Raw genomic sequence first — 27,601 nt, forward strand, 5'->3', positions numbered from 1 at the left:
GATGTTTATGTGGAGGCCAGAGATGCCATTTATCAGGAGATGTCTACTTTTTGAAAAAAATAAGATGAAAAAATGATACATGTATGATATGTGTATGTCTGCGCGTGGGTCTGTGTCCATGACAGTGCGGGTGCTCCTGAGCCAAAAAGGGCATCAGATCCCCAGAGCTGGAGTTACAAGTGGTTGTGAGTCACCAGCTTTAGTGCTTTGGACCAAACTCTGGTCGTGGGCAGGAACAGTGTGTGCAACAGTGTGTTGCCAGCTGCCTTTTCCATCGCCCACCCTTGCTTACAAGGCAAGGTGGTTCATTGGCATGGGGCTCACTGATTCAGCTAGACTGATTGGCCAGTGATACACAGGGGTGCCCCGCCTCCACCTGTTCAGCACTGGGATAACAAGCGAGCCTCTTCCCCCAGCTTAGCACTGCCCTGGGGACTGAATGCAGATCCTCATGCTTGTGTGGCAGGCTCGTCATGGACTGTACTATCACTCCAGCCCCACTGTGTGAATACAAAGATGTCTGAATTCCTTTATTCTGCTTGCTCATATTCTACACTCCTTTTCATAATATTTAAATCACTTTAATTTTATGTAGCTCATTATGTAATATTATTATATAATTCTGCCTTGAAATAAATGAAGGTTGCTTGAAGTATTTGGCATATAAAACTATTGCACTGATATTTTTAGTATTGTTCTTACTGTTTGTTTATGCTATTGTTAGGCTATTTTACTGCTTCTGAATGCTTATCTCTTCCCATTGCTACTGATCAGTGCTAATATGACCTCTCTATTTTTCCAGGAAAATGGTGTATATATAATAGCAAAATTAATTTTACCAAATAAACAAAAGAATGCAGCAAAAACTAATCTACTACAGGTAATAAGTCTGTCTGTGTTTTTTTTTTTTATGTCAAGATACTGAAATATGGGGAGCCTTTAATAAAATAATGTGTACTTTTGGGGATTGTTTAGGTTAGCACTGGCCCTATGCAAACTCTAAGCCAATTGTGTGGTGATGGAGTCTGTGTGAAAACCAATGACTCCAAAAAAGATGAAAGGCCCACACCTCCTTTGTGTGTGACGTGACATAGGTAGCTTAGTCAATGGCTTCTTTGTTCATCAGTTGGTTGTACTTTTAAAGAACATCTTTATATATCAGAATATAACAACAATGGAAAAATGGTTGTCCTCTTTAAACATGAGCCAAAGTCACCCATATTTTGCCTTTGAAAAGGAAAGCCCAGGAGATGTCTTTGATGGATATGAAGGAATTTAAAAGAGGAAGCCTCTGGGCTCCAGGGAGGATGGGATGTCCACAGGAGGGGTATCAGCAGGGTAGAGTGCTTGGGTGGTATGGTGAGGAGCTTGGGTTGTGTGTCCTGGGACAGAGTGCCAAAGGCAAAAAAGAAACTCACTGACCTAGAAAAGATAATCCTGAGTGAGGTAAACCCAGAAGCAGAAAGACACACATGGTATATACTCACTTATAAGTGGATATTAGACATATAATAAAGGATAAACACACTAAAATCTGTACATCTAAAGAAGCTAAGCAAGAAGGAGGACCCTGGGTAAGATGATCAATCCTCACTCAGAAAGGCAAATGGAATGGACATCAGAGGAGGGAGAAAACAGGGAACAGGACTGGAGCCTATCACAGAGGGCCTCTGAAAGACTCTACCCAGGGTATTAAAGCAGATGCTGAGACTTAAAGCCAAACTTTGGGCAGAGTGCAGGGAATCTTATGAAAGAAGGGGGATAGAAAGACCTGGAGGGGACTGGGACTCTATAAGGAGAGGAACAGAACGAAAAAATCTGGGCACAGGGGTCTTTTCTGAGACTGATATTCCAACCAAGGTCCATGCATGGTGATAACCTAGAACCCCTGCACAGATGTAACTCATGGCAGCTCAGTCTCCAAATGGGCTCCTTAGGAAGGGGAATAGAGGCTGTCTCTGACATGAACTCAGTCGCCTGCTCTTTGATTACCTCCCCCTTGTGGGAGGAACAGTCCCTTACCAGGCCACAGAGGAAGATAATGCAGCCCGTCCTGATGAGACCTAATGGGCTAGGGTCAGATGGAAGGAGAGGGGGACCTCCCCTATCAATGGACTGGGGAAGGAGCATGGAAGGGGAAGAGGGAGGGAAGGTAGTATTGGGGGGGTAGGGAGGGGCCTACAGCTGGGATACAAAGTGAATAAATTGTAATAAATAAAAATAAAAAATAATTTTAAAAATAAATAATAATAATAATAGTAATAATAATAAACCCATTTATGTAGCTCCTTTGAGCTTTTCTGAGGAGTGGGCATTAGGGGTGTCCCATGACACTAGAATGACAAAAGCCACTTATGGAGTTGCAGTCTATTATTCTTACTAAGTCACAAGAGGGAATAGAACAGTATTGAAGGTCAGTGTTTGAGCATGTGCATGTTCCACCTCACACAACATAAAATGCCCATGTGTGTGAAGACAGCATATACTTTCCCACACTTGTTTACAGTTTCCATGTTTTTAGGTATCTGTTCAAAAAGAAGATCATTTTAAAAGGGGCTTTAATATTGTTATCTAACATAGTGCCCAACTCTTGCATAGACTCTTGGTCCTGCTGTGTGCAGCTAGGCAAAGGGTATGGAGAGCTACCATGAGAACCCGGGAATGCTGGGCTTTCTCTAGTGCATTCAGATTCACAGCATTGCCCTGGACAGCACAGGCAGTCAGCCATCATGAACATGAGCTTTGTTAAGCCAAGAGAGGTTTTAAAACTCCAGCTGGAAAGGGTTCCAAGAATACAGTTCTCCAAACTCCCTTGTCTCCACCCATTTCTCTAGGTCCCTTCACGTCGCTTTTGTTCTCTGTCAGACTCTGGGCAGCTTTGTTTGGGCCTTCTACATTCAGATCATCAGTTTCATGAAATGATCCCAGGTCTCCAATTCAGCAGACCACAATCACGTCACTGGTCGTCTGTGACGTGGTGTACCCGCTCACTGGCTTGCCTACTCTCCCTGTCCCTCCCCTCCTGTCCTAGTTAGGGTTTCTATTACTGTGGTGAAACACCATGATCAAACACAAATTGGGAAGGGAAAGGTTATTTTCTTTCATGTTCACATTGTAATTTATCACTGGAGGAAGTTAGGACAGGAACTGACACAGGTCTGGAACCTGGAGTCAAAAGCTGACACAGAGGCTGCGGAGGGGTGCTGCTTATTTGCTTTGCAAATTATGGTTTGTCCCGCCTGCTTCTTTATAGAACTCAGGAACACCAGCCCAGGGATGGCACCACCCACAATGGGCTGGGCCCTCCCCCATAAATCACCAATGAAGAAAATACCATACAGCTGGATCTTATGGAAGCATTTTCTCAATTGAGATTCCCTCCTTTCAGATGACTTTAGCTTTTGTCAACTTGACATATAACTAACCAGTACACCTTCCCTCCCTCATTTCTTCTCTCCATTGTGTCTCTTCACCAATCCTCTTCTTTCCCATCCCTTCCCTTTTTCTTCCTTCCCCCTTCTCTTAACTCCCTGAAGTTTATTTTTCTTTATCTACAAAATATATAGCATTTATTTATTTGTGTGTGATCATGTGTGTAAGCAGTTGTGCCATGGAGCATGTGTGGATATCCAAGAACAACTTGTGGTCATTAGCTCTCTTCTTCTATCATGTGGGTCCTGGGGATCAAACTCAGGCCATTCATTAGGTTTGACAACAAATGCCTTTACCCACTGAGCCATCTTGCTGGCCCCAGAAATTTGTTTTTCTCAGTAAAGCACTCAGGCCTCTTTCAAAGCCATCTAATGATTGACTGTCAGTAGCTGTAGTTGGAGAATGGTTAAGAATTGTATTCAGGAGACCAATCTGTCAGGTTTGCATGCAGCATGCTTGTTACTGTCTTCATGTACCCTAGTTGCCAGTGGTGAATAGTGTGGTGTTTGCAGCAGCTAGGAGACAGTGAGCCTCGAGTTCCTCCAAGTCTTTGGGCGTTTGGCTTCCTTGGCAGCGGAATATTATTTCTGTGGAGTAAGCAGGGCCACATCTCCAGTGTGCTGCAGCGTCAACGCTGCAGACGGGAAAGGGACCCAAGGGTTGGTGGTTGCTCGGTCTGTTTATGAGCTTGGCCTGCAGCTTAGGCCAGCCACTCACAGGGAAGCCTCTGTACTCTCCGCTTCCTGGTAATTCTGTACTGAGAATGTTTTCATTTGTTGTGCTGCCCTTTACGAGTCATGCTCTCCTTCCTTTCCCAGTGTTACGCTTTTAGAGCCTTGCGGTTTCTCTTCAGTATGGAAAGAAACAGGCCGCTCTTTAAAAGGTACGGCTTGGGGTGATGTGGGCGATGCCTAAGCTGAAGCTCTGTTCAGCCAGCCTGCTTTCACACTCTTGACTCAGGATGCTGGGAAGACAACGCTTTCATGCCAGCCATACCTTTCCAGACTGCAAGACAATGCTTTCATGCCAGCCATACCTTTCCAGACTGCGCAGATTCACAGCTCCTGCAGCCACCTCATAGGTCATGTGACCACTGGCTGCCCCAGTACGACTTCTCCACAGACCATGTAACTGCTGAGGCTCTGGTTTTAGCGAAAGATATTAAGATCTTGAAAGGATAGAATCAAAGCACATATTTGGTTTTGACCATTAAGAAATTCCAAAGTTAGTCTGGTCATCTCCCCTTACAAACCAAGAGTTTGTTTAGGTGCTCCTGATAGGCTGGGGACCAGGGCTGGGCCAGAGGTGAGTGCTGAGTCTGGGAAACACAGGCCCTAGGAAACGGCACATTACACAGGAGAGCATGCACACCAGTCAGACCAGTCCAGGTTCACAGGCTCACCACAACTTTATCGATGAGGGAAGTCTGGACACCATATCAAATCCTTTGCTGAGAATGCATGGATCACTCTACGTTGTTTGTTGCTATGATATATGAATTTAGGGGGAAAGAAGGGAAAATTATTTTTTTATAAACTTTCATTTCATGGCTCAAACCCATCCATTTTGGTGAACCCAAACATTTTAAGAGGCCATTGAAGCTAGTACTTTGTAAATGCAAAATTCTATTTTTTTCAATTACCAGTATTTTATTAAAAAAATGAAAATTAAGAGAATATTTACATCCTGGAGCTAAGTTTAGAACTGTCACAAATGACTTGATATACATGCTAAGTCCTTAGTCAACACCCAACAAACATCCTCTTTGAAGATGCTTATTGTCTGTACCCCCACATAAGTTACAACAAAGCCTCTGTATAATGTTTCAGCTACATTGTCTTTTATTGCCATAAAAACAGATAATGTGAGCTCCATGACTCCCCAGTTCTAAGTGCAGTGCAGGTAACTACAGCGCAGTGCTTTCAGGGGAGCTTTAGAGCATTACTTACTCTGCAGGAGATACAGCCACCGTGTAAATTTGCATGATAAGCCAGAGCATATTATTTCTTTACTCTGCTGATAGCCTAATGAAGTTGGATTTGTTGCTAGGGTTAGTTGGTGAGTGAGCTGCATCTGAAACAAAAGCAAAGATTCATTGTTCCCAAGCTCCGCAGTAAGTGTGTGTGTGTTTCTCTGTAGACTTTTCCCCACCGACCTGTTTGAGATCTTCATCGACATAGGACATTATATTCGTGACATCAGTGCTTACGAAGGCTTGGTATCACAGTTGAATTTACTATTGGTAAGTCTTGAGTTTTCATTATTTGGGCAGGCTGCTCTATGGCCAGAATAACAGCAGCCCATTTGTCTTTTATGACATGGTTAGGAAGATGAACTGAAGCAAATTGCTGAGAATATTGAAAGCATCAATCAGAAGAAAGCACCGCTGAAGTACATAGGCGACTATGCTGTGTTGGACCATCTTGGAAGCGGAGCTTTTGGCTGTGTTTATAAGGTGATTCTGCCCTAGGATAGAGTTCTCGTGTTTCAAAACAAACTTGAAACCACACTTGGATGTCTACAGTCATTTTAAATGGAGTCCTTGTCATTGAAAACCAGAGGATGAATAGAGATAAAAATGAGAATGGTTGTTTTTGTCCAACAGGGAGCAGTAACTCTGCGGGTGTTGCCCTGGCTCTCAGCTCTAGTAACTGCTCACCCACTGAGACAGGGCATCCTTTAACTATCACAGGAAAATGGTCAAAATAGCTTGTCCCAGTGCACGGCATGCTTTATAAATGTACACCAGTGTTTCTGCACCTTTGCAGTGAAATCCTACCGAGTACTGAAGCAGGGACCAGACCAGAAGATAACAGATTTCTGAGCTCAGCTTAGCGTAAAGGCAGCTAGACTCTGATGCTATGGCTTGGTTAGCTGTGTGGTTTTGTTATTCTAGTTAATCTGTCTTTGTCTTACCCTCAGTTCTCATCAGAGTATTTAATTATTTTTTTTCTCTTATTTTAGGTTAGAAAGCGTAGTGGTCAAAATCTTTTAGCAATGAAGGAGGTCAATTTACATAACCCAGCATTTGGGAAGGATAAGAAAGACCGGGATAGCAGTGTGAAGAACATTGTTTCTGAATTGACAATAATTAAGGAGCAGGTAAATATGTGTCTTATTTCTGCAATGCCTTGGACATAAATGTCACTGAGGCTGAGCTATTCTGCATTTCCTTCCACACTGTTATAAGCCAGTTCAATGTAAAACAATGGACATTGGTGCAGTGGTATTTTTACCAGTGTTTTCCACAAAGCTTGTTATTGAGCCATGGAAACTCTTTCAGAAGTTTATAGCAGGACCTTGGATGCAAAACAATTGAGCTTACAAGCAGGACACAGCATATGTGAGAAGCCCTTCTGTCTTCGTTATGAGCACAGTCCATGTTCACAGGACATGCGCTTAGCTGCTGCACTGTTGCGCAAGGATAAGAGAAAGACACCCCAAAGTCAGTGACTGACTATGGAGCTTCTGCACAGGAATTTGAGAAAGATATCCTCAACTTCAAGTAGAGCCAAACTGCTGACATCCTTCAACTTTGGCTTATTAAATGTGGGTTTTGTTTCCTTTCTCTTTTCTAGAGTAGGCATTTGGTAGTCTAGGCTGGTCTCAAGCCAAGGACGACCTTGAGCTCGCCCTTCTTATGACCCCCTGTCCTCAGTGCTGGGATTAAAGGTGTACCTCACTATGCCCAGTGCTGTTTTTATTAGCACGAGGAGTATATGGTGGGGTGATGTAATAGCTCAGTTAGTTGTTGTTATGAAGGATTATTTGAGAAAAAGACACAGAAGAGAATGGGATTTCTTTTTGTGATCCGTGAACAAGCTGCCTTCTTTTCCAGTTCTCCTTATTTATGTGTTTTCTTTATTTAAGCCCAGAAAATGCTCAGCCTCACTGTTCTCTTTTCTCTGTATTCATATCTGATCAGTGTCTGGTTGAAGCACAAACATGGTCTTTATTCATTGAAACCTACAGTCTGACATCACTAAGTTACAATAAAATTCATCAGTAATGGCATTGTTGACGTTTATACTTTAATGGACTAGGTTATAAGCAGTCATCCATCATTCCACAAAGTAATCATATCCTGACTGCACCAGCTTTGAATGTGACTTTCATCTAATGCTTTGAGTAAGTCCCTAAGCTGGATGTGCCCTTGCTCATGAGCTAAGGCTTGGTCCCACATGGCTTAGAGCTAGGGTCACTTGATATATATAGATATACACACACATATATAAGTATATAAAATATATTATATTATATTAATATATTTATGTTATAAATACATAGAATATATATTTATATCTGATTCAGGTACTAAATTTGTTTAAGTGGATTTCCTAAGAAAAGGCCAGTGAGAATGCCTCTGCTTAGACTTTGAGGTCACTGATGATTGTATACTTGCTCCCTCACTGTGGGAACAAGTCATCTGAGCCTAAAAGAAGGAAGTAATGGATTAAGGAAGCAGTAGAAACAGGCTGGAATGGGGGATCCTATTTGTTAAGAGATGATGATCAACCTGCAGTGCCAGAGAGGCTCCACACTGGCTTATAGAAGTGGCCTCACACTGCAGTGGGTCTCCTTTCTTACAAATAACAGTCCTGAGGGAGTGGGACAAGTTGGTGTTATTCATTCCCTGTTCCTTGCATCTCCTGGTGACACCTTCTGCTGCTACTGGCTGTGAGCCTGCTGAGTTTTCACGGTAGTAGCTAGCTGGGCCCTGCTCAGAGGGGCCACACAGTGGTGCAAATCACTTTGAAATGAGACTTTACCCAGAAACCACAATTTAGATAAAAAGTTGCAAACATTTCACATCAGTTTTCTCTTTTAAGCAGGTCCCCCTCCACATGTAGTTGAGGCCCAACTTTAGGGCAGAGCATGCTAAACAAGTTGTTAAGGAACCGTTTAGTTCCAAAATTCTCCACTTTATGTTAGGAAGTACAGTTGAAAGGACCAGGCCTAACCTCCTCCCCCAAAAGTCGTCAGTCCCAGAAACCAGGCCATAAAATTCCCTACCCAAGGAACAACCTGAGGATAACCGCAAGAATAGGAAGGTAGCTTATCTCAGGGTGGGGCATCTGTGCTGGGCAGCCTACGGTCCTAACATTCCTAACATTCCTGGGGTCTATAGATAGCTTGCTCAAAGTTAGTTATGTTAGCCAATCACTGTGTAATAAGCTTGCCCTTGCTAAATGTCATCCAATTGTGTAAGTGCTAAGCTGGGAATTCCCTGGTCTTGCTCACACCCCAAATTAAAACCCTGCCGTGCAGCTGCTAGGGGCTCTCCTCTCTGCTCCACTGTGATGGAGAGACTGTGCTTAAGCTCTTTGCTCTTGCATACTTGGTCTGGCTCCTGGTGGTCTTTGGGGACCTTAAGATCTGGGCATAACACAGTGACCTCTAGCCTCATTCACAAAAGCATGGAGGATATTGACATTTCATTCACTTAAAAGCAATACAATTTTTAAAAGGTATTTTAAAATACAATCTTAAATGGTAGGGGACAGTCTTAGACTTAGCCATAACTTACAAAATGTAAATAATCATGAAAAAAACCCTTGTGTTTTGAAACATTCTGATAAATGTTAATTGTTTATTTCCTTACAGCTTTATCATCCCAATGTTGTACGTTATTATAAAACATTTTTGGAAAGTAAGTATGAATTGTGTTTTTATTTAAGGAAACATATCTTTGTTACTTATACACGCTTATATTGTTGGAAAATTAACTCATTCAACTATTTTCTTTACAATTTTATCACTAAAAAGCATTGCTTTCTTAGGCAGCAAAATAATTTTATAAGTGATGATCTGAAAATAGTTAAGATATTTTGATCCCCATCACATAAAGGCACGGTGTTACTAAACCAAAATAATTAAATTATTGTACAAAAAAAGGAGTGGATAGGATCAAGAGAAAAAGAAACTAAAGAATGATGTTTTCTGTTTTGCAAGCTCTTGGCAGTTTGTGGTACATCCAGTGGCATTTTCTATCCCCAAATAAGGCGGGTTGGACTCTGCCTTCCAGATGCATTTTTTTTCTCACAAAATTCAGTAGGTGCCACCAGGTGGCGACGGAGTCCTGGCTGAGCCTACAGGCTGGTTGGCTTGTTTCCTGTCAATGGGATGGAGCGGGCAGCCAAAAATTTAGACAAAGCCGCTCAGTCACTTGTTTATAAATGAAGTAAGTATTGAATGCAACAACCTGTAACATAAAATTCCTAAGTATTTCGTGGGAGGGAGTAGCTGTGGGGCTCACTTGCCTCTGCTTTACCAATGCTAATGTTAAAAAAACTTTGTGAGGCCTGGAGAGAAGGCTCAGAGGTTAAGAGCACTGGCTGCTTTTCCAAAGGTCCTAAGTTCAATTCCCAGCAACCACATGGTGGCTCAGACCATCTATAATGAGATCTGGTACCCTCTTCTGCTGTGCAGGTGTACATGCAGGCAGAACACTGTACGTAAATAAATAAATCTTAAAAAAAAAAAGAAACCTTTCTGAGCTAGGTACTATGGTGCGAACCTATAATTCCAGCACTCTGGAGGCAGAGGCAGGGTCTGTGCATCCACGGCCGACCTGGTCTACATAGTGAGTTCCAGGAGAGCCAGGGCTACACAGAGAGACCCTGTGTTCAAAGAAACCAAAAAAAAAAACATCTTTTATACTGAGGCATTTGTTCTGGTTTTACACATTTCACTTCTCTATGACTTAGATGAAATCCTGGCTCCATAACCATTAGTTATTACCTATAACTAATAACTAATAGAGAATAACTAATAACCATTAGTTATTAGTTATTAATATATAGGTAATTTCCTGTAATTAAAGCAATCAGAATTAGCCTCTGTCTTACACTGAAAAAGTAAATACAAGTCATCACAAAACCAAAACACCTTAAAATCCTAACAGCTTCTGATATGAATTGGAGGTAACTTAAAATATGTAAAATATGATAATCAGGCTATAAACTACAATGAAGAAGGCTATAAGTGAAGTAATGAAAATAAAGCTGTAATTAAAATTACAATTGCAGACAATACGTACCTTTTGGTATTGTGAAACTTCGGAGATTTAACTGTCTGTAAGAGAGACATTAAGTAACAGGATTTAGCCATGATTTGCAGTCCCATGAGAGCCAACAGGAGGCGCAGTATGCATGCTTTCATGGTGCAATGTAAGGTTGCAATGGAGAAGTCAGCTGAACGGCAGTATGGGATGTGTCTGTTCTCTGCAGATAAATTGTTGCATGTGTGTATTTTGTGTATATCCAACAGTCAGAAAAGACCCTTGCCACATAGCATTGTTAATAGTTCAGATTGGCTTTAGAGGAGGGTTGGCAAAAATGAACAGCAACAAAAAAACCCCACAAGCGTTAGTTAACTGAGTTTTGTAAACCATAAACTGGAATCAGAGTCCAGGGCTTCCTGCTCAAGAGGGACTGAATAGTGATTTCAGGTGGTCCTAGGATAAGTTTCTATGATATAATATATATGACTGTATGAAATGCAGTTTATAATGTGGTTTTCTTACTATTTATTTGTTTATTATTTTAATCACAGGTCATTCACTTGTATCCCACCCTCCTTCCCTCATCTCCTCCCTGCCCCCTTCTGAGTCCACTGATAGGTTGTGATGGCCCCAAGGCCAGCTCTGTGCTCCACTGGATCAGAGTTCACTGGATCTTGCCATGAAGTTTTCAGTTTTGTGCTCCACACAGTTTGGGAAGCATGGGTTCTAAGTTGTGAAGCTGTTCCAGGATAGTGTGTTGACTTTAAATTTCTGTGACCCTTTTGTTCTTTTGCATAGGTGACAGGTTGTATATTGTTATGGAGCTGATAGAAGGAGCCCCACTTGGAGAGCACTTTAGTTCTTTGAAGGAAAAACAGCACCATTTCACGGAAGAAAGACTATGGAAAATATTTATACAGGTACATTGCACCTTTCATTGAAATTTTCATTATACAACAAGGTTCTGAGCTGCCTTAGAGATGTGCCATTGGTTATGTATACAACGTGAACCAAATTTGCTTTTATTCTTATTTCAAGCTGTGCTTAGCTCTTCGGTATCTACACAAGGAGAAGAGGATTGTCCATAGAGATCTGACCCCAAACAACATTATGCTGGGAGATAAGGACAAAGTGACAGTTAGTAAGTATAAGGGTCTTCAACTTTTTAACTCAAGGATTTCTGAATACTAGTCCAGAGTAGAACCACGCTTCAGGGCCATGGTTTACGGCCAGTAGAACTTTTGGTATGGATGAAAATGTTCTCTCCGAGTTGTCCAGTGGCGTGAGGACTGAGCACGTGATACTTTTGGGCAAGTGGAAGGCAGTCTGTGTGGCTAAGGAAATGACCTCTTAAATTTTATTAAATTTGGAGCTGGGTGTATGGATGCACACTGTGTAACTCAGCCCTTGGAAAGCGGAGGCAGGTAGATCTGGAGTTCAAGGCCTATTTTAGCTACATAGTAAGTTTGAGGCTAACCTATACCAGATGACACCCATGATCAAAAACAAAAAAGCAAACAAACAAAATGCTTCTGTTAAATTTTAATTACTTCTCACATCCACGAGAGAATAATGTTCACACAATATTGGACAGTGACGATGCTATTCCGGATAGCTCTGTTGGCCCTATGAGAGAGTACAGTACTCTTAGGATGCTTCTCTGTTGAATTTAATTCCTCAATTAATGCCTCCTGAGTTTTTCTTTCTACCTCATAGGCAGAAGCTTTGCTGATTAAGCATGATGCTTTGAACCACTTTATCACAGTCCGTCTTACAGTGGTCAGACTCCCAGGCCTATAAAAGTACAGCAATTTGTACTCTTTAACACGAATTGTTTCTTTGTTTGTTTGGCGTTTTCATCTGTAGCAGGAAGGCTTATAACAGTAGGGCAAATTTCATTAAGACAGGACATGGTGGCACACACCTTTAATCTCAGCACTGGGGAGGCAGAGGCACGTGGATTTCCTTGAATATGAGACCAGCCAGGCCTATGTAAATCCTGTCTCCAAAAAATAAATGAATAAGTAAAAAAATACAATCATCCTAAATTAGAAGGTTTACTTTTACCACTACATTTTTCTGACTTTCCGTGGTGAGCTACTTTTTAGTTTAGAATGATGTATTACTTTTCTTCTGTTTTTTTCCTAAGCTTTTTTTGCTTCTTGTTTAGAGTAGTTAGGGTTCAGTAGCTACAAAGGGGAGGCCCTTTTCCCATAGACTTGTCTGTCTCTATACAGTTTGATTCTGAGATACCTACAGGAAAAGATTGTTTAGAATCCACTGCTAGAATTTAGGCTTATCTATGTATTACTGTGAGAAGGTGCTGGAGAACACAGCAAGTTCTACATGAATGGATGATAAAGGGATTCATTTAAAAATAAGAGGAGGTTGTATAAAAATATTCATGTATGTACATGTACATACATATATGTATTTGACAACACTTAGTGACTAAAAGAGGCCATGAATTTGAAAGAAAACAAAGAGTGGGTATATGGAAATTTTTGGAGGGAGGAGAGAGAAGGAGAAAGTGATGTGATTAAAAATCTCAAAAAAATTAACAAAATAACTAAAATTAACAAAAAAAACTATCGACCTTTCAGTAGATAGTTTAGACACCAGTTTGTAGGACACAGCCCTAAGTGCTCCCCGATGGGAGGGACTTTCAACATTTCACTTGCTTTCCGATCATAATAAGTACTCCTGAGGCCATTCCAAATGGATGCTTTCCTTACCCACACGTATTTAAAAATCAGGATTGAAATTTATTTTCAAAAATAGACATACTGTGTTTGTTTAAAAAAATAAAACCAACTTAAAATAGAAACTCTTTAGGTAAACCTTCAGTGCAAACTCACTTGGAAATATTTTCTTTCTTTTTTTAAATTTCAGTTTATTTTTTAATAATTTATGCACTTTATATCCTGATTGTAGCCCCCTTCCTTGTCTCTTCCAGGTCCCAACCTTCCTCCCTCTTTTTCCCTATCCTTCTCCTCTATTTCTCAGAAAGGGGGAACCCTCCTCCCTTACGATCTGATTCCAGCCTATCAAGTTTCATCAGAACTGCCTGCATCCTTTTCCTTTGTGTCCTGGCAAGGCCTTCCCACCAGGGGGAAGTGATCAAAGAGAGTACAACAGAGACCATGTCAGAGACAGCCAGCCCCCTTACTAGGGAACCTACATAGACATTGAGCTGCCTATCGGCTACATTTGAGCAGGGTGTCTAGGTCCCCTCTATGCATGGTCTTTGGTTGGTGCATCAGTCTCTGCAGGCCCCCATGGGCCCAGATTTGTTGATTCTGTTTGTCTTCTTATGGAGCTTCTATCTTCTCCAGGACCTTCTATTTCCCAAGTCTTTCCTAGGACTATCTATGCTCTGCCTAAAGTATGGGTGTGAGCCTTAGCATCTGCTGTCAATCCCCTGCTGGGTAGAGTCTTTCAGAGAACATCTATGGTAGGCTCCCATCCTGTTCCCTCTCTTCAACTACTTCTGGTATCTATTCTAGTTCTCCCTCTGAATGAGAAATAAGCATCCCTTCCTAAAATCCTCCTTGTTATTTAACTTCTTTAAGTCTGTAGACTTTAATATAGTTATTATGTGGCTAATATCCACTTATAAATGAGTATAAACCATGTATGTCTTTCTGGTTCTGGGATACCTCAGGCAGGATGATCTTTTCTAGCTCCTAATTTGCCTGCAAATTTCATGATTTCTTTGTGTTTAGTTACTGTGTAGTATTTCATTGTGTAAATATACCACAATTTCTGTATCTATTCCTCAGCTGAAGGACACCTGGGTTGTTTCCTGATTCTGGCTATTAGGAATAAAGCTGCTACAAACATGGCTGAGCAAATGTCCTTCTTGAATGGTGGGGCATCTTTTGGGTATATGCCTAGGAGTGGTATAGCTGTATCTTGAGGAGGCACTATTCCTAATTGTCTAAGAAAGTGCCGGGTTGATTTCCAAAGTAGTTGTAGAAGTTTACATTCCCACCAACAATAGAGTAGGGTTCCTCTTTCTCCACATCCTCTCCAGCATGTGTTGTCACTTGAGTTTTTTATTTTAGCCATTCTGATGGGTGTAAGGTGAAATCTCAGGGTCGTTTTGATTTGCATTTCCGTGATGACTAAGAATGTTGAACATTTGTTTAAATGTTTCTGTGCCATTCAATATTCCTGTGTTGCGGATTCTCTGTTTAGTTCTGTAACCCATTGGATTATTTGGTTTGTTAGGGTTTAATATTTTGAGTTCTTTATTTATTTTGGATATTAGCCCTCTGTCAGATGTAGGGTTGGTAAAGATCTTTTTCTCAGTCTATAGGCTGCCATTTTGTTCTGTTGACAGTGTCCTTTGCTTTACAGAAGCTTTTCAGTTTTATGAGGTCCCACTTATTAATTGTTGATCTTAGATCCTGAGCTGTTGGTGTTCTGTTCAGGAAGTTGTCTCCTGTGCCAATGAGTTTCAGGCTCTTTCCCACTTTTTCTTCTAGTACATTTAGTGTGTCTAGTTTTATGTTGAGGTCTTTGATCCACTTGGATGTCAGCTTAGTACTGGGTAATAAATATGGATCTATTTGCATTTTTCCACATGTAGATATCCAGTTGGACCAGCACTGTTTGTTGAAGATGCTGCCTTTTTTCCATTGTAAAGCTTTGGCTCCTTTGTCTGTAGATGTGTGGGCTTATTTCTGGGTCTTCAATATGATTCCATTTATGCACCATTCTGTTTCTATGCCAGTACCATGCAGTTTTTATTACTGTTACTCTATAGTACAGCTTGAGATCAGGGATGAAGATAACTCCAGGGATGAAAATACTTTATCGTACAGGATTGTTTTAGCTATTTTTTTTGTTTTGTTTTGTTTTTCCATATGAAGTTGATAATTGTTCTTTTAAGGTCTGTAAAGAATTGTGTTTATATTTTGTTGGAAATTGCATTGAATTTGTGGATTACTTACGGTAAGATGGCCATTTTTACTATGTTGATCCTATAGATCCATGAGCATTGGAGATCTTCCCATCTTCCTTAATTTCTTTTTTCAGAGACTTAATTTTTTTTTATACAAGCTTTTCACTTGCTTAGTTAGGGTTAAACCAAGACTCTTACTGTTTTTTTGTTTTTTGTTTTCTTTCGTTTCTGTGGCTGTTAAGAAGGGTGTTGTTATCCTACTTCTTTCTTAGCCCATTTGTCTTTTGTATTCAGGAGGACTACTGCCTTTTTTTTTTCTTTTTTTTTTTGAGTTAGTTTTGTAACCAGCCACTTTTCTGAAGGGTGTTTATCAGCTATAGCAGTTTCCTGGTAGAATTTTTGGGGTCATCTATGTACTTTCATATCATCCGTGAATAGTGATACTTTCACTTCTTCCTTATGAATTTATATCCTTTTGATCTCTTATCAAATAAGTTGTCTTTTTGCTCTGGTTAGGACTTCCAGTACTATACTGAAAAGATATGGAGAGAGCAGGCAGTCTTGTTTTGTCCCTAATTTCAGTAGAATCTACTAAGTTTCTCTCCTTTAATGTTGGCTATAAGATTGCTATATATTGCCTTTACTGTGTTTAGGTATGTGCCTTGTATTCCTGATCTCTCTAACATTTTTTTAACATGAATGGGTGGTGAATTTTGTCAAGTGTCTTTTGGCATCTAACGAGATGGTCATTTGGGTTTTTTTCTTTAAGTTTGTTTATATGGTGGATTACATTGATTAATTTCCGTATATTGAGCCACCCCTGCATGTCTGGGATGAAGCCTACTTAATCATGATGGATGATATCTTTGATGCATTCTTCCATTTAGTTTGCACTTATTTTATTGAGTATTTTTGTTCAATATTCATAAGAGAGTTTGGTCTAAAATTTTCTTTGTTGGGTATTTGTGTGGTTTAGGTGTCAAGATGACTGTAGCCTCATAGAATGAGTTTGATAATGTTCCTTCCATTTGTAGTTTGTTGAATAGCTTGAAGAGTATTAGTATTATCTCTTCTTTGAAGGTCTGGTAGAATTCTGTACTAAAATCATCTGGCTCTTGGTGTCTTTTGGTTGGGAGACTTGATGAATAGGGGATATAGGACTATTTAGTTTGTATACCTGATCTTAATTGAACTTTGGTAAGTGGAATCTATCAATAAAATTGTCCATTTCATTTAGATTTTCAAATTTTGTGAGGTATAGGCTTTTGAAGTAAGACTTAATGATTGTGTGGATTTTCTCAGTATCTGTTGTTAATGTCTCCCTTTTTATTTCTGATTTTATTGATTTGAATAGTGACTCTCTGCCATTCAGTTAGTTTGGCTAAGGGTTTGTCTATCATGTTGATTTTCTCAAAGAACCAACTCTTGGTTTCATTGATTCTTTTAATTGTTTTCTTTGTTTCTGATTTATTGATTTCATCCTGGAGTTTGATTATTTCCAATTGTCTACTCCTCTTGGGTGTGCCTGCTTCTTTTTTCCTAGAGCTTTCAGGCGTGCCATTAAGTTGCTTGTATGGGATGTCTCCCATCTCTTTATGAAGCCACTTAGTGCTATTAACTTTCCTCCTAGCTTTTTTCATTGTGTCCCATAAGTTTGGCTATCTTGTCCCTTCATTTTCATTGAATTTTATGAAGTCCTTAATTTCTTTCTTTATTTCTATCCTGACCTAGTTGTCATTGAGTAAGGAGTTGTTCAGATTCCAAGTGTGTGTAAGATTTTTGTTATTTCTGTTGTTGTTGATGTCCAGCTTTAATCCATTGTGGTCTGATAGGATACAATGTATTATTTCAATATTATTGTATCAGTTGAGGCTTGCTTTGTGACTTACTACATAGTTAATTTTTGAGAAGGTTCCATGAGTTGCTGAGAAGAAAGTGTATTCTGTTATATTCTGTTGTATTCTTCTGTAGATGTCTGTTAGCTCCATTTGATATATGACATCTGTTAGTGTCATTATTTCTTGATCTGTCCTTTGATGAGAGTGGAGTGTTGAAGTCTCCCAATATTAATGTGTAGTAAACCATCAGTGTGTGGTTTAAGCTTTATTCATGTTTATTTTACAAATGTGGGTGCTCTTATCTTTGTGGCATAGATATTCAGGATTGAAATGCCATCTTGGTAGAATTTTCCTTTATGAGTATGAAGTATCCTTCCTCATCTGTTTTGATTAATTTTGGTTGAAAGTCTATTTTATTAGATATTAGAATGGCTACTCCTGCTTGCTTCTTGGGTATGTTTGTTTATAAACATAGATTTAAGGTCATTTTTCTTATTTTTCAGTTATATTAGAGTATCCAGGGCTGCTTGCCTTTGGATAAATTGGTTCTGGAGATGCCGTGTTGCTTTGGCTTTTTTTAAAGTGTGCCTTTAGATATCTGGTTGACCTGGCATTGGATGGTAGTTTCTTGTGCCTGCTGGAGTGTGGGGGTTGGGGGAGGACAGTATGGGAAAAGTCCTGGGCAGGAAGCTGGATGTTCCTAAAGGAGCTCTCCTCAGATTGGTGGGTATGGTCTCTGACTGGCGGATGGTTCTCAGGGAATTGTAGTGGCTTTCCTCAGATGTATGGTCTTATAGACTAAGTGGACTCATAAATTGCCCAAGGGCTCTCTTCTCACTAGTGGAAGTCCCAGAGACAGCTGCCCTGCCACTGTCTTTCTTTCTCTAATGTTAATGAGCTGCAGCTGCCCAGTCATTGTGCTAAGAAACTGTGTTTGCTGGGTGCAACCATCTTGGAGACCAAGAGCCCAGAGGTATGTCAGTAGCTTTAGAGAGACAGGTTTCAGCTTTGGAGCAACATCTGGGGCTGTTTCTGTGGCTCCCAGGTGGCAGGAGGCCTGAGGTTGGAGCTGCATGCTCCAGTTCCCACAAAATATTCACAACCTGTTGATCACTGCACATAGGCATGTGGTTAGATGCCTTTGGGAACCCAGGAACTTTTCTGATGATTAGCTGGGTAACCTGAGGTTGTCTGGATTGTTTTCCCTCACTGTGGGGTTCCCTCTCATCTGAGAAACATAGTCGCTAGTGTTTTGGGGCCCACAGTTTGATTTGTTAGTCACTGTGCAGTCACTGCTGTCCTGAAGATCAGACACCATGTGCAACTGACACTGCCGTTTTGGATCTCTACCATTTGGATATATTTTCATGGCAATGAATTATGAAATTAAAAAAAAATAACAGGAGACCAAACTATTGTGATTCTTCTTCTTGGACAAATATTAGCTTAATCATTTTCAATCAAGTGTAATTGTTTTTACCATAAGTTTTTTATGAATCTGTTTTATTAAGAATTTTTAATAATTTATTTCTATGCATCTCAATTTATAAGTTAACGGGTATTGTTAAAAATTGTAAGCTTGGAGCAGATTGTGTTATATCATAGAAAACATACTAAATTTCTCTTCTATGCTCATTCAGGTGATTTTTTCCTGAGTAATAACAAACTCTACATATTATTTTTGTACTGGATTAGCTGTAACTATCTCCTTTGGCTCTATTTAAAATACTGAATTTAAATTCTTTTGTAAAAACTTGATTCTTTTTTAGTTTAGGTTTAATATTTAGACTTTATTTCATGGCACACATTAAAGTAGTTTACAAAATAAAATAGTGTCATGGTGTTTATGAGTAGTTACTTGGTCCACCTGTGTTTTTAATCCTCGTTCGGTGTCTTCAAAATAGGATACCTTTCTATTTATTTTATTTCCTTATGGTATTTGGCTTTCATTATGAAGGTTTAGTTTTCCTATTCCCTCTTAGTGTATCTACTATCCTGTCAGTACAACTCAGAATTAAACCAATACTCATCGTTTACATCTTTATCACTATGCAGTTAGTACCCAGTACTAATCACCTTTCTTTCTCCTAGACCTATTTGTTCTCCTTCAAGGTAATAGCTGTCATCATTTCTGTTTGTGTATCTAGTTTTCTATGTACCCAGCCTTACCTCTTCTCAGGTCTTCCATTTTGAGGATTTTGAGCTTTGTCTGCATGGTGTCCACAGGGTTGATCAGGAAAACATTCAGTTTCCTACTCCTGAATACTCCACTTCTATAGCTACAGCAGCAACGTAGATAGAACTTTTTTTTTTTTTAGGTCTGGTACACAGCTGTCATTTTGGATCTTTCCATTTGCTCCTATTCTTTCCTCCTACATCAACATCCTGAATATTGAGGTTACAGTTACACACTAGGAATGCCTGGCCTTCCTGATTTTGAAGGCATTTCTTCATGCTTCCAGAATCCTGTCTGACTGTTAGGAATCTCACTGTCACTTTAACTTTTATTGCCCCACCCATGAGCTATTGTATCTCTTTAGAAAATTTCAGGGTGTTTCTCTCATCGTTGGTGCTGGATAGGCCTTTTAATTTAGAATATCTGAAACAAAGTGCTTTCCAGTCAGGAGTCTAAAACCTGCTTCTTGTGACACATTATGAACTGTTCTTTGCTGCCCTTCTCTCTGCTGTTTTCTTAGCTCCACTTCCTAGGATTCCTATCTTCTTAGGTATGTTTTGTCCTAGCCATCTCCTAGCATGAAAAGTTTGTCTTTCTCTTTCTCTTCTTGTATTTAAGCTGTTTCTTCAGATTTATTTTTTAGTCATTTTATTGAACTTTTGACTTTAATAATGGTTTTGGCCTCCAAATGTTCCATGGTGTTCTCTGTTCCATCTTCAGAGTGCCTGCCTTTTATTCCCTCCCGGTGTAAGGTAGATTCCCTTCCTCGACAGCCTGGACGGCTCTGTTTTCTCAGTTACTCTTGCTTAATCTGATCTCTCCTTCTTGTTGGACATTTTCCTTATGCCTCTGGTAATGAAGGGCTGCCTTTAATGTTACAGAAGACACTGAAAACAATTGTAGGAATCACTCTGTGTTCTAGACTAGGCATCATTTGGGAACTTAGAGCATCATGGAGATTTTTTTCAGAGATCCTGAAGTTGGTATTTATCAAAGCCTTGCTCCAAAGAAATTGTCTCGTGTCTGGCCCATCCACATGGCCTGCCACTGTATTGGCACTGTGGGAGCCATGTGGTTGGCAGGGCTCAGGGAACATATTCCATTTTGTTTTTCAGTGAGTTTTCTTGAGCACACCTACCTACTGCTTGGTGCCTAGCTGGCTGTGTACTTTGGACAAAGAATATGATTCGTATTGGTATCCAACCACACTATGAGAGCAGGAAAAAGCCTGGGACTTCATCTTTGGCTCTACAGGGTGAAAGACTTTGGCCTTTGACCTTTGAATAACCTTTGATTTTCCTTTTCTCAGACGAGTGGAAAATGTGCTCAGCCAGGTGTTTCACCACAGCGTTCCTCCTCAACCTCTTCCAAAGTGTCACTGCTACATCTCATCCTCTGCCCTCATCCCATCCGTTCTCAGAGGCAACCCCTGCCCATATGTTAGCAAAGCTTTGAGAACTGCAAACATGCACAGTTTGTTGTGCTTTACAGCGTAAGTGGGCAGGCTGCCTGTGTTCACCAGGCGTAAACAGTAGGGGTGGCAGCACACTTTCTTCTTAGGTTGAGTCTGCATCTATAAACATATGTGCAGGTTGTCCCAGGCTCCCCAGAAAAGTAACCTGGATTGAGCAGAATGAACACTTGTTCACTTTTTCTTTCCTTGCCTCTTGTTGCTGTTCTGCTCAATCTATTGATTTAATACTTACTAGAGTTTCACTCAGTTATTAAGCTAAAAATGTATTCCTCTTTCTGGACATTTCAGCTTGAGTGAGGCAGCATGAGCAAATTACAGTCAGAAGCTGGGGATGGCCGGCAGGTACAATCTAGTGCAGCATATTTTTCTGTCACAGCGATGGTATAGCCAGGGCATTGCATGATGCTATCGTCATCAGGAAGTAGAAGACGGTTTTCTGACTAACACAATAATCTCGAGCCTTTATGTAACTCTTTAACAATATCCTAAATGCAATAGTTTTACACTATCTTATCATTACCTATCACTCTTCATTAAAATGTGGCATTAGACTGAGCATTAAGAGGGACTAGGGTGTTTTTGGTTAAAAATTTATTTTTATTTTATGTATGTTAGTGTTTTGATTGTATGTATGTTTGTGTGAGGGTGTCGGATCCTCTGGAATAGGAGTTACAGACAGTTGTGAGCTTCCAAGTGGGTGCTGGGAATTGAACCTCAGTCCTCTGGGAGAGCAGACAACACTCTTAACCACTGGGCCATCTCCCCAGCCCGAGGGACTAAGGCTTTAATAAAATGTTACTGCATTAATTTTAACCAAGTCTATAGAATGCCCGTATTTTAGGAAGCGAGATGAAGTGTGACTGTGTCAGCAACACTGCTAACACAGGTGCTGTAGCTGATGAGGCATGCTGCCACCAAGGGGCAGTCGCCACAAGGTGGAAACCTCCACAGAGCTTGGAACAGCTGCCCGGGTCCATTCATTATGTCTCCACAGAGAGGCAGCCTTTCATGTGGTATTATTTGTAGTGCTATTTCCTTATGAGAGGTAGAAATTTTATTTACTTCCAGAAAAGAAACACAGCTTTGTCAAGTGTTGTCAAAGATGAACGTGGGAAAATGTGCCGAAAACAACAACAGCAGCAGCAGCAACAACAGCTTTGGGAAAACCCAAATGTTCTCCTTCTCAATGTATGCACTGACGCTGGCTTGCAGTGGTTTCTAGCAAGCATGCTGCTGGAGTTTGCTGTTACCTGGAGAAAGCTGGGGAGCACCAGCATGTTCTGTGTGCGTGGACCTACAGGTGCTTTCTCTTCGCTTTCCCAGCACTCGGCCTCCAACTCAGTGCTGCTGGGCAATCCCAGTGTGTTTGCTTTCCATGCAAAAGTCCATTTCTAATTGAAAACTACCGTCTAGACGTACGATGCCACCAGCTCAGGCCTGGCTCCTGCATGCTTTGGTTGAAACAAACCCTCAGTGGCCCACTGGGGAAAGCTCAGTCTGCCCTGTGCTGCCACCTGTTACATAGCCCCCACACTTTTCCAGGGCAGTGCAGAGCAGCCTCCTGGCAATGCACGCCTAAGCTCGTTATTTCACAATTCTTGGCCTTCTCAGATGTCCAGATTTTAATGGGAATTTCACCTTTCCTGCGGCCTTAACACCCAAATAAAAAAGATAAAGACAAAACACAAAACTCTGTGATAATAGGTAATAATTTCAGACATGGGCTTTTTTTATGGTTCTGGTGGTCACGTGATCTTGCAGCAATCGTGCACAGATGATACGTCATTGCTGTTGGTGGTAGTAACAAGGCCATGCTTGAGTCTGTTTGACATTTATCAAAGGCTTGATGCACACCAAATGCTACTGTAACACAGGTACCCACAGAATGGATATAAAGCAAAAGGCCACGGCTTCTGCTCTCTGACTTCACAGTCAGTCATATGAAGAAATCCACGTACTCAGTAAACAAGTATTTTAAGAATTGTCACATGCTGCCACCAGCAAGGGAAGCAGGACAGATAGGGCCCCTCCTTCATGAGTTTGTGGTGATGGTGCAGGGTGCTGCGGGCTGGAATGCACACGGAAGGACTGCATCAGTCAAGGTGGGAGCTGAGGAAACACTGCGGCAGTCTGGATGAGGGCTTGTACCGTGATAACAAGGAGCCCCAAAGTCTCAGCAACTGAAGACAGTGGCAGAGAGCAGACCACGGGACAAGTCTGGGCATGTCTGCTTTTGTGTGTCTGTGAACTATTAATGGTTCTTATATTTTTAAAGGTTATTGTTTTTGTTTTTAAAAGAGAGAGGGCATGTTGCAAAACTGTGTGTTCCATGAGGCTAGGATGTTCAGTGACTAGTCCTATGCAGAGAAAGCTTTTCCTGTCTTAAGGTAGAGCCACGAGGTTTCTAATTGGAGGCAGCTTGCCCCTTTAGGTCAATAAATGCTATGCCGAACTCGTGGAGTCTGGACTCTTGTCCCACACCTGCTTCTATGTGCAAAACAGCAAGCGAGTACAGGGGCAGCTATACCTCTGCTCTCCAACCGCTGCACAGAAAATCCGAATGTTCTTATGTTCAGTTTGTTTGCATTTCTTTCTTCATGGGGGTGGCTGCATGTGAGTGGCTGCAGGACCTCTGAGCCATCTGGCTGACAACTATGCTAGATACTACTGGTCAACGTGATTCAGAATTAAGTGTTCACACATATTCCTCCAGAGAAAGAATGTATGGCTCACAGTGACTGTCACCATAGGGCCAGTGTTGCTCATTCTGCTAGAGGATTTGTGGTGAAGAGTAGCAGAAGGATGACAGTGAAGGCAGCAGCACAGCAAGGGCTGAGGACTAGAGAAAGGAAGATTATGGTGCTTTTGGGAGCTATAGAGATGCTCAGTGTGGGCAAGCAAGGGAATATCATGTCCACACTCAAAATTATATGATCAGATTTGGGAGGCAGGAGGACGATTACAACGATGGGGCTGTGCGAGTCAGGAAGGGCCAGAAATGGGTAAGCAGGCCAACTTTGGTTCAAGCTGTGCGAGCACCTGCTGTCTCTTCATAAGACGTGGAGATGAATTCATAAGACGTGGGCCTGGAGGGGCTGGCAGCTCATGGAGGCTGACCGTCATCTAAGCCTTTCCTCGTCTTCCTCTTTTGTGTCTGCAGCAAGGTGGCTTCTTGTCCATATGCTTGTTCTCTCATAGTTACAGATGGTTGCCGGAGTTTCAGGCATCTCTTCTAAATTGATGAGCAGGAAGCAAGAAAGCTGTTATGGTAAACACTGTGGAAAAATGCCCTTCTTCAAATGATGTGCACCTTCTGCAATTTTATTATCACAGAAAGCCAAAGAACTCTACCAGAATCCTTATAAAGTATTGGTCAAAGCCAATCTTTTTTCGTTTTTAAGACAATGTCTCTTTGTGTAGCCCTGGCGATCCTAGTACCCACTTTGTAGACTAGGCTGACCTCAAACTCATAGAGATCCACATGCCTCAGCCTCCTATTTGTGCCACTACATGCAGACTAAAGCCAATCTTGTGACCGCATCTGGCTCTCAGTGAGATGACAGTAGTAGTAGATGACCGGGGGCTGGGGGGATGGGGAGTTGGGGGGTGAGGCTGGCCAGTGGTGATTAGATTTCCTGTCCTCAGTATGTGTCACTGAAGGCTGTGGCACCTGTCCAGGACAGGGAGCATATGAATGCTACATGTGGCAGGAGAGAGTCTGCAGTCAGGGGAACCAGAGGTAAAGGTTTTGGTGCTTAGCTAATGAAGCATGAGAAATGGGAACCTCTGTGTTGGAGTCTCCGTTTGCACAGACTTTGTGGCACTGACAGAGAATGGAGGGGAGAACTGGAAGCACCTCATTTAAATCTAATTATGGCATTTTTGTCTAAGTCAGCCATGCAGCTCCCTGAGAAATTGAAGACAGCTTTGGTCCCCCAAAGTCGTTCATGACGACCCTGTTGTCTCGTGATCCAGCCTCAGGTGGTAGGCAGAGCAAACTCTGCAGCGTTACTAGGCCTTCCCACACACCACCCCCACTGCTGTGGTACTTCCTCCCTTTGGCTACCCACACACAATTCTGCTCCTCCTGCTTCATCTTTGCCAGCCATGTTTGACAGGCTGGCTCTTGAGTGCTCACACAGGTCCTCTCACAGCGTACTGAACGTGGTATTTAAACACTGGGTTGCTGCTGATGCTTCCTGGAGAAAAGAGAATCAGATTTCTTTGGCTCTGATTCTTTGTCAGAACTTAACAAATATTTATTGAGTAATAGGGCAGAAAATGAATAAAGAAATTAATGAGGGCCTTTGGGATGGCCCATTTGTTGAGGTTGTTAATAACAGCTGAATTTCATTCCTGGGAAGGTGAGGGAGGAGCCTGGAGGTGAAGATGAGTCTGTGACCTTTGGAAGAGGAAGTACAGGGGGGCAGGACCCTGCTGAAGGAAGACTCTGAACCTCTTTTTGGAAACCTACATTTTCTCTGGGGTCTTGGGAGGGTGATTGTGAGGTTGTGAGTATCCAGAAAGGCAGCGGTAAAGAGACTGGCTGCACAGAGCCAGGTGATGTGGTGGGCTCCGCCTGCCACAGCACCACAGCTGTGCTCAAGCAGCCTCCCTTCTGGGCTTCGTAGGCTTCTGACTGCAGGTTTCCTGAGGCTGTCAAAGTTGCTCCTTGTTTTCATGCTCCTTGGAGAACACCCAGACTCTCTCAAGGAACATTTGTTATGGGACCAAAAAGAACACATCACCTTTGTCAACCAGTGCTCTGAGATCTACAGACACACAGACGCATGGACACATGGACACCCTCAGAACTCATCTCTTCTCCCTGAAAAGGCTACTTTAGGTGGAAGAAAGTGTGAGGGTTTCCAGTACCTTCAAACTGTGGTCACAGGAATACTAAAAAGATATATGAGTAGATAGATATTAGAGCTGGAGAGAAGGGCGAGGACAGAAGAGGAGATGGCATCTGCTCTTCTAGCAACTTGAGGTGAGCTGAGGAGCTGAATGTAGGCTGGGAATGGCAGGGGCTTTGTAGGACTAGAGAAAACCCACAGGGCTTGTTGGCTGGACTGTGGTTTGGGAGAATTCACACAGCTGATGGCCAAAAGCTGTGACCAGACGGGTCTCCATGCAAAGGCAAGACCCCACAGGCTGATGTACCTCATCCAGAGTAGCTGAGTGAGGGGGACGGTGGGACAAAGTGCTAAGTAGTAAGAAAGACAGCCAGGGCCCGGGGCTCAGCTCAGAGCTGGGCTCCTTGCTGCTGGAGCTGCAGGCTGTGTGTGAGCAGTGCCCCTGTCACTTTCCCTATCAAAGTTTTCCAGGCTGTGTTAAAATGCTTTCCGTTGTCAGTGCTGAATTCCTATTCAAGCACGCAGATGCCTGTGTGGTTTCAGAAATAAAGAATTTCTTCCCCATATGTAACCATAAAAGAGGAAAGAGCAGCAGAAATATCTCCTGCTGTTACCAAAACCTTCCCAACGGCCAAACAGCGCTGGTTTATGCTATTTAAGCATTTCTCAGCTCTCTGTGTTTTTGTGAACATCTGTCTAAACTTATGCCATTATCTAAATTAATTAGAGTGAATAAAAATCATTGTAACATTTTTTTTAAATTTTTACCTTTTGGAATCAATTTTCATAAGGTGATATTCTCATGTCATGTTAGTATTTAAGTTAGCCAAGGCTTACATATGCTCAAATTCTAGTGAGTTCCCTAAAAATATTGCTGTAGTATACTTTTTTATTTTACATAGTGCTGATCTAATCTTACTGGTTTTCTCCAGTCTGTGCTAGCTCAGCAACCTATCTAGCTTGTGGATAATGGTCTACACTACAGAAAGGTGGCCACACGTATGACCTGTGTGAACCTACCTCATCCAACAGAGACAAGCAATACCAAGCCTTTACTATAGAAAATACCAGGCCTAAGCAAATATTTATATATTGATAAGAATAAGTAAAGCAACACCTACTCAATTAGATGAGTGAATGGATAGAGAAAGGCATTAAGAAGGAGGATCAAATTTTGATAACATGTGCTGTAAGTACCTCTCTGAAAACCCAGACCATGCCTGCTCTTTTAGCCTGGTAGGGTTTGGTATTTATTCTCCATATTCATCAGGAGCTTTTGCAGAATTTTAACCTTGTCTCTAGTGTGTCTTGGTATGGAGAATTATGGTTTCAGGGGACGGAGAGAGATTAGGGTTATAGGAGTTGAGTTCTATATCTCCGGTACTGGTGGCATGGCCTAGGGAGGCCACAGATGGGCAATCTAACCCCACAGAATTTAGAGGCTTAGTACAATAAGCCATTTTTCAGGTTCTGAGGGTGAGGGATCCAGAGAAAGCCTGACTGGCGTCTCTGGTTCAGGATCTGTCACAGATCTGAAGGAAACAGTCAGTTGGTTGCATTGTGGAGAACCTTGGACAGGTCTGGAGGGTGGGCTTTCAGGACAACTTGCATCATGGAGCTGGCATCAGCTGGCTCTGGTCAGGAGTGGGTGCTTTGCTTCCACTTTGGCCCATCCTTTGGAACAACTTCTCTTCTTGGTGTGGCCTCTTTGGTAGCTTCTGACAGAGCCAGTGAACAAGAGCAAGCATGTAAAACTTAGAGGAGAAAGTCACCGCAGTCCAGCATCTCATCCCATCTGCTATGTGCTCAGCTGCAGTCACAAGGGGCCAAAAAAATCCCAGAGTGTGTTCAAAATGGTTGACAGCGGAGCGGATGCTCTCTGAACTATGCGGGTGAGATGGTCGGGCAGAGCA

The 27,601-nt window shown here is 41.7% G+C and overlaps 1 protein-coding gene across 1 annotated transcript in view; it reads left to right on the top strand.

Moving 5' to 3' along the window:
* Nek10 (NIMA related kinase 10) overlaps nucleotides 1–27,601 on the top strand; it is a 183,720-nt gene that overhangs the window by 49,931 nt on the left and 106,188 nt on the right. The window contains exons 15-22 of the mRNA XM_060390990.1: nucleotides 803–880; nucleotides 4,251–4,315; nucleotides 5,572–5,674; nucleotides 5,759–5,887; nucleotides 6,397–6,534; nucleotides 9,037–9,082; nucleotides 11,234–11,355; nucleotides 11,474–11,576. Of these exons, the coding sequence (XP_060246973.1) occupies nucleotides 803–880; nucleotides 4,251–4,315; nucleotides 5,572–5,674; nucleotides 5,759–5,887; nucleotides 6,397–6,534; nucleotides 9,037–9,082; nucleotides 11,234–11,355; nucleotides 11,474–11,576 (784 nt within the window). The remainder of the gene's footprint in view (nucleotides 1–802; nucleotides 881–4,250; nucleotides 4,316–5,571; nucleotides 5,675–5,758; nucleotides 5,888–6,396; nucleotides 6,535–9,036; nucleotides 9,083–11,233; nucleotides 11,356–11,473; nucleotides 11,577–27,601) is intronic.

Source organism: Meriones unguiculatus, chromosome 9 (genome assembly GCF_030254825.1).
Source record: "Meriones unguiculatus strain TT.TT164.6M chromosome 9, Bangor_MerUng_6.1, whole genome shotgun sequence".
In the NCBI taxonomy this organism is placed as follows: domain Eukaryota; kingdom Metazoa; phylum Chordata; class Mammalia; order Rodentia; family Muridae; genus Meriones; species Meriones unguiculatus.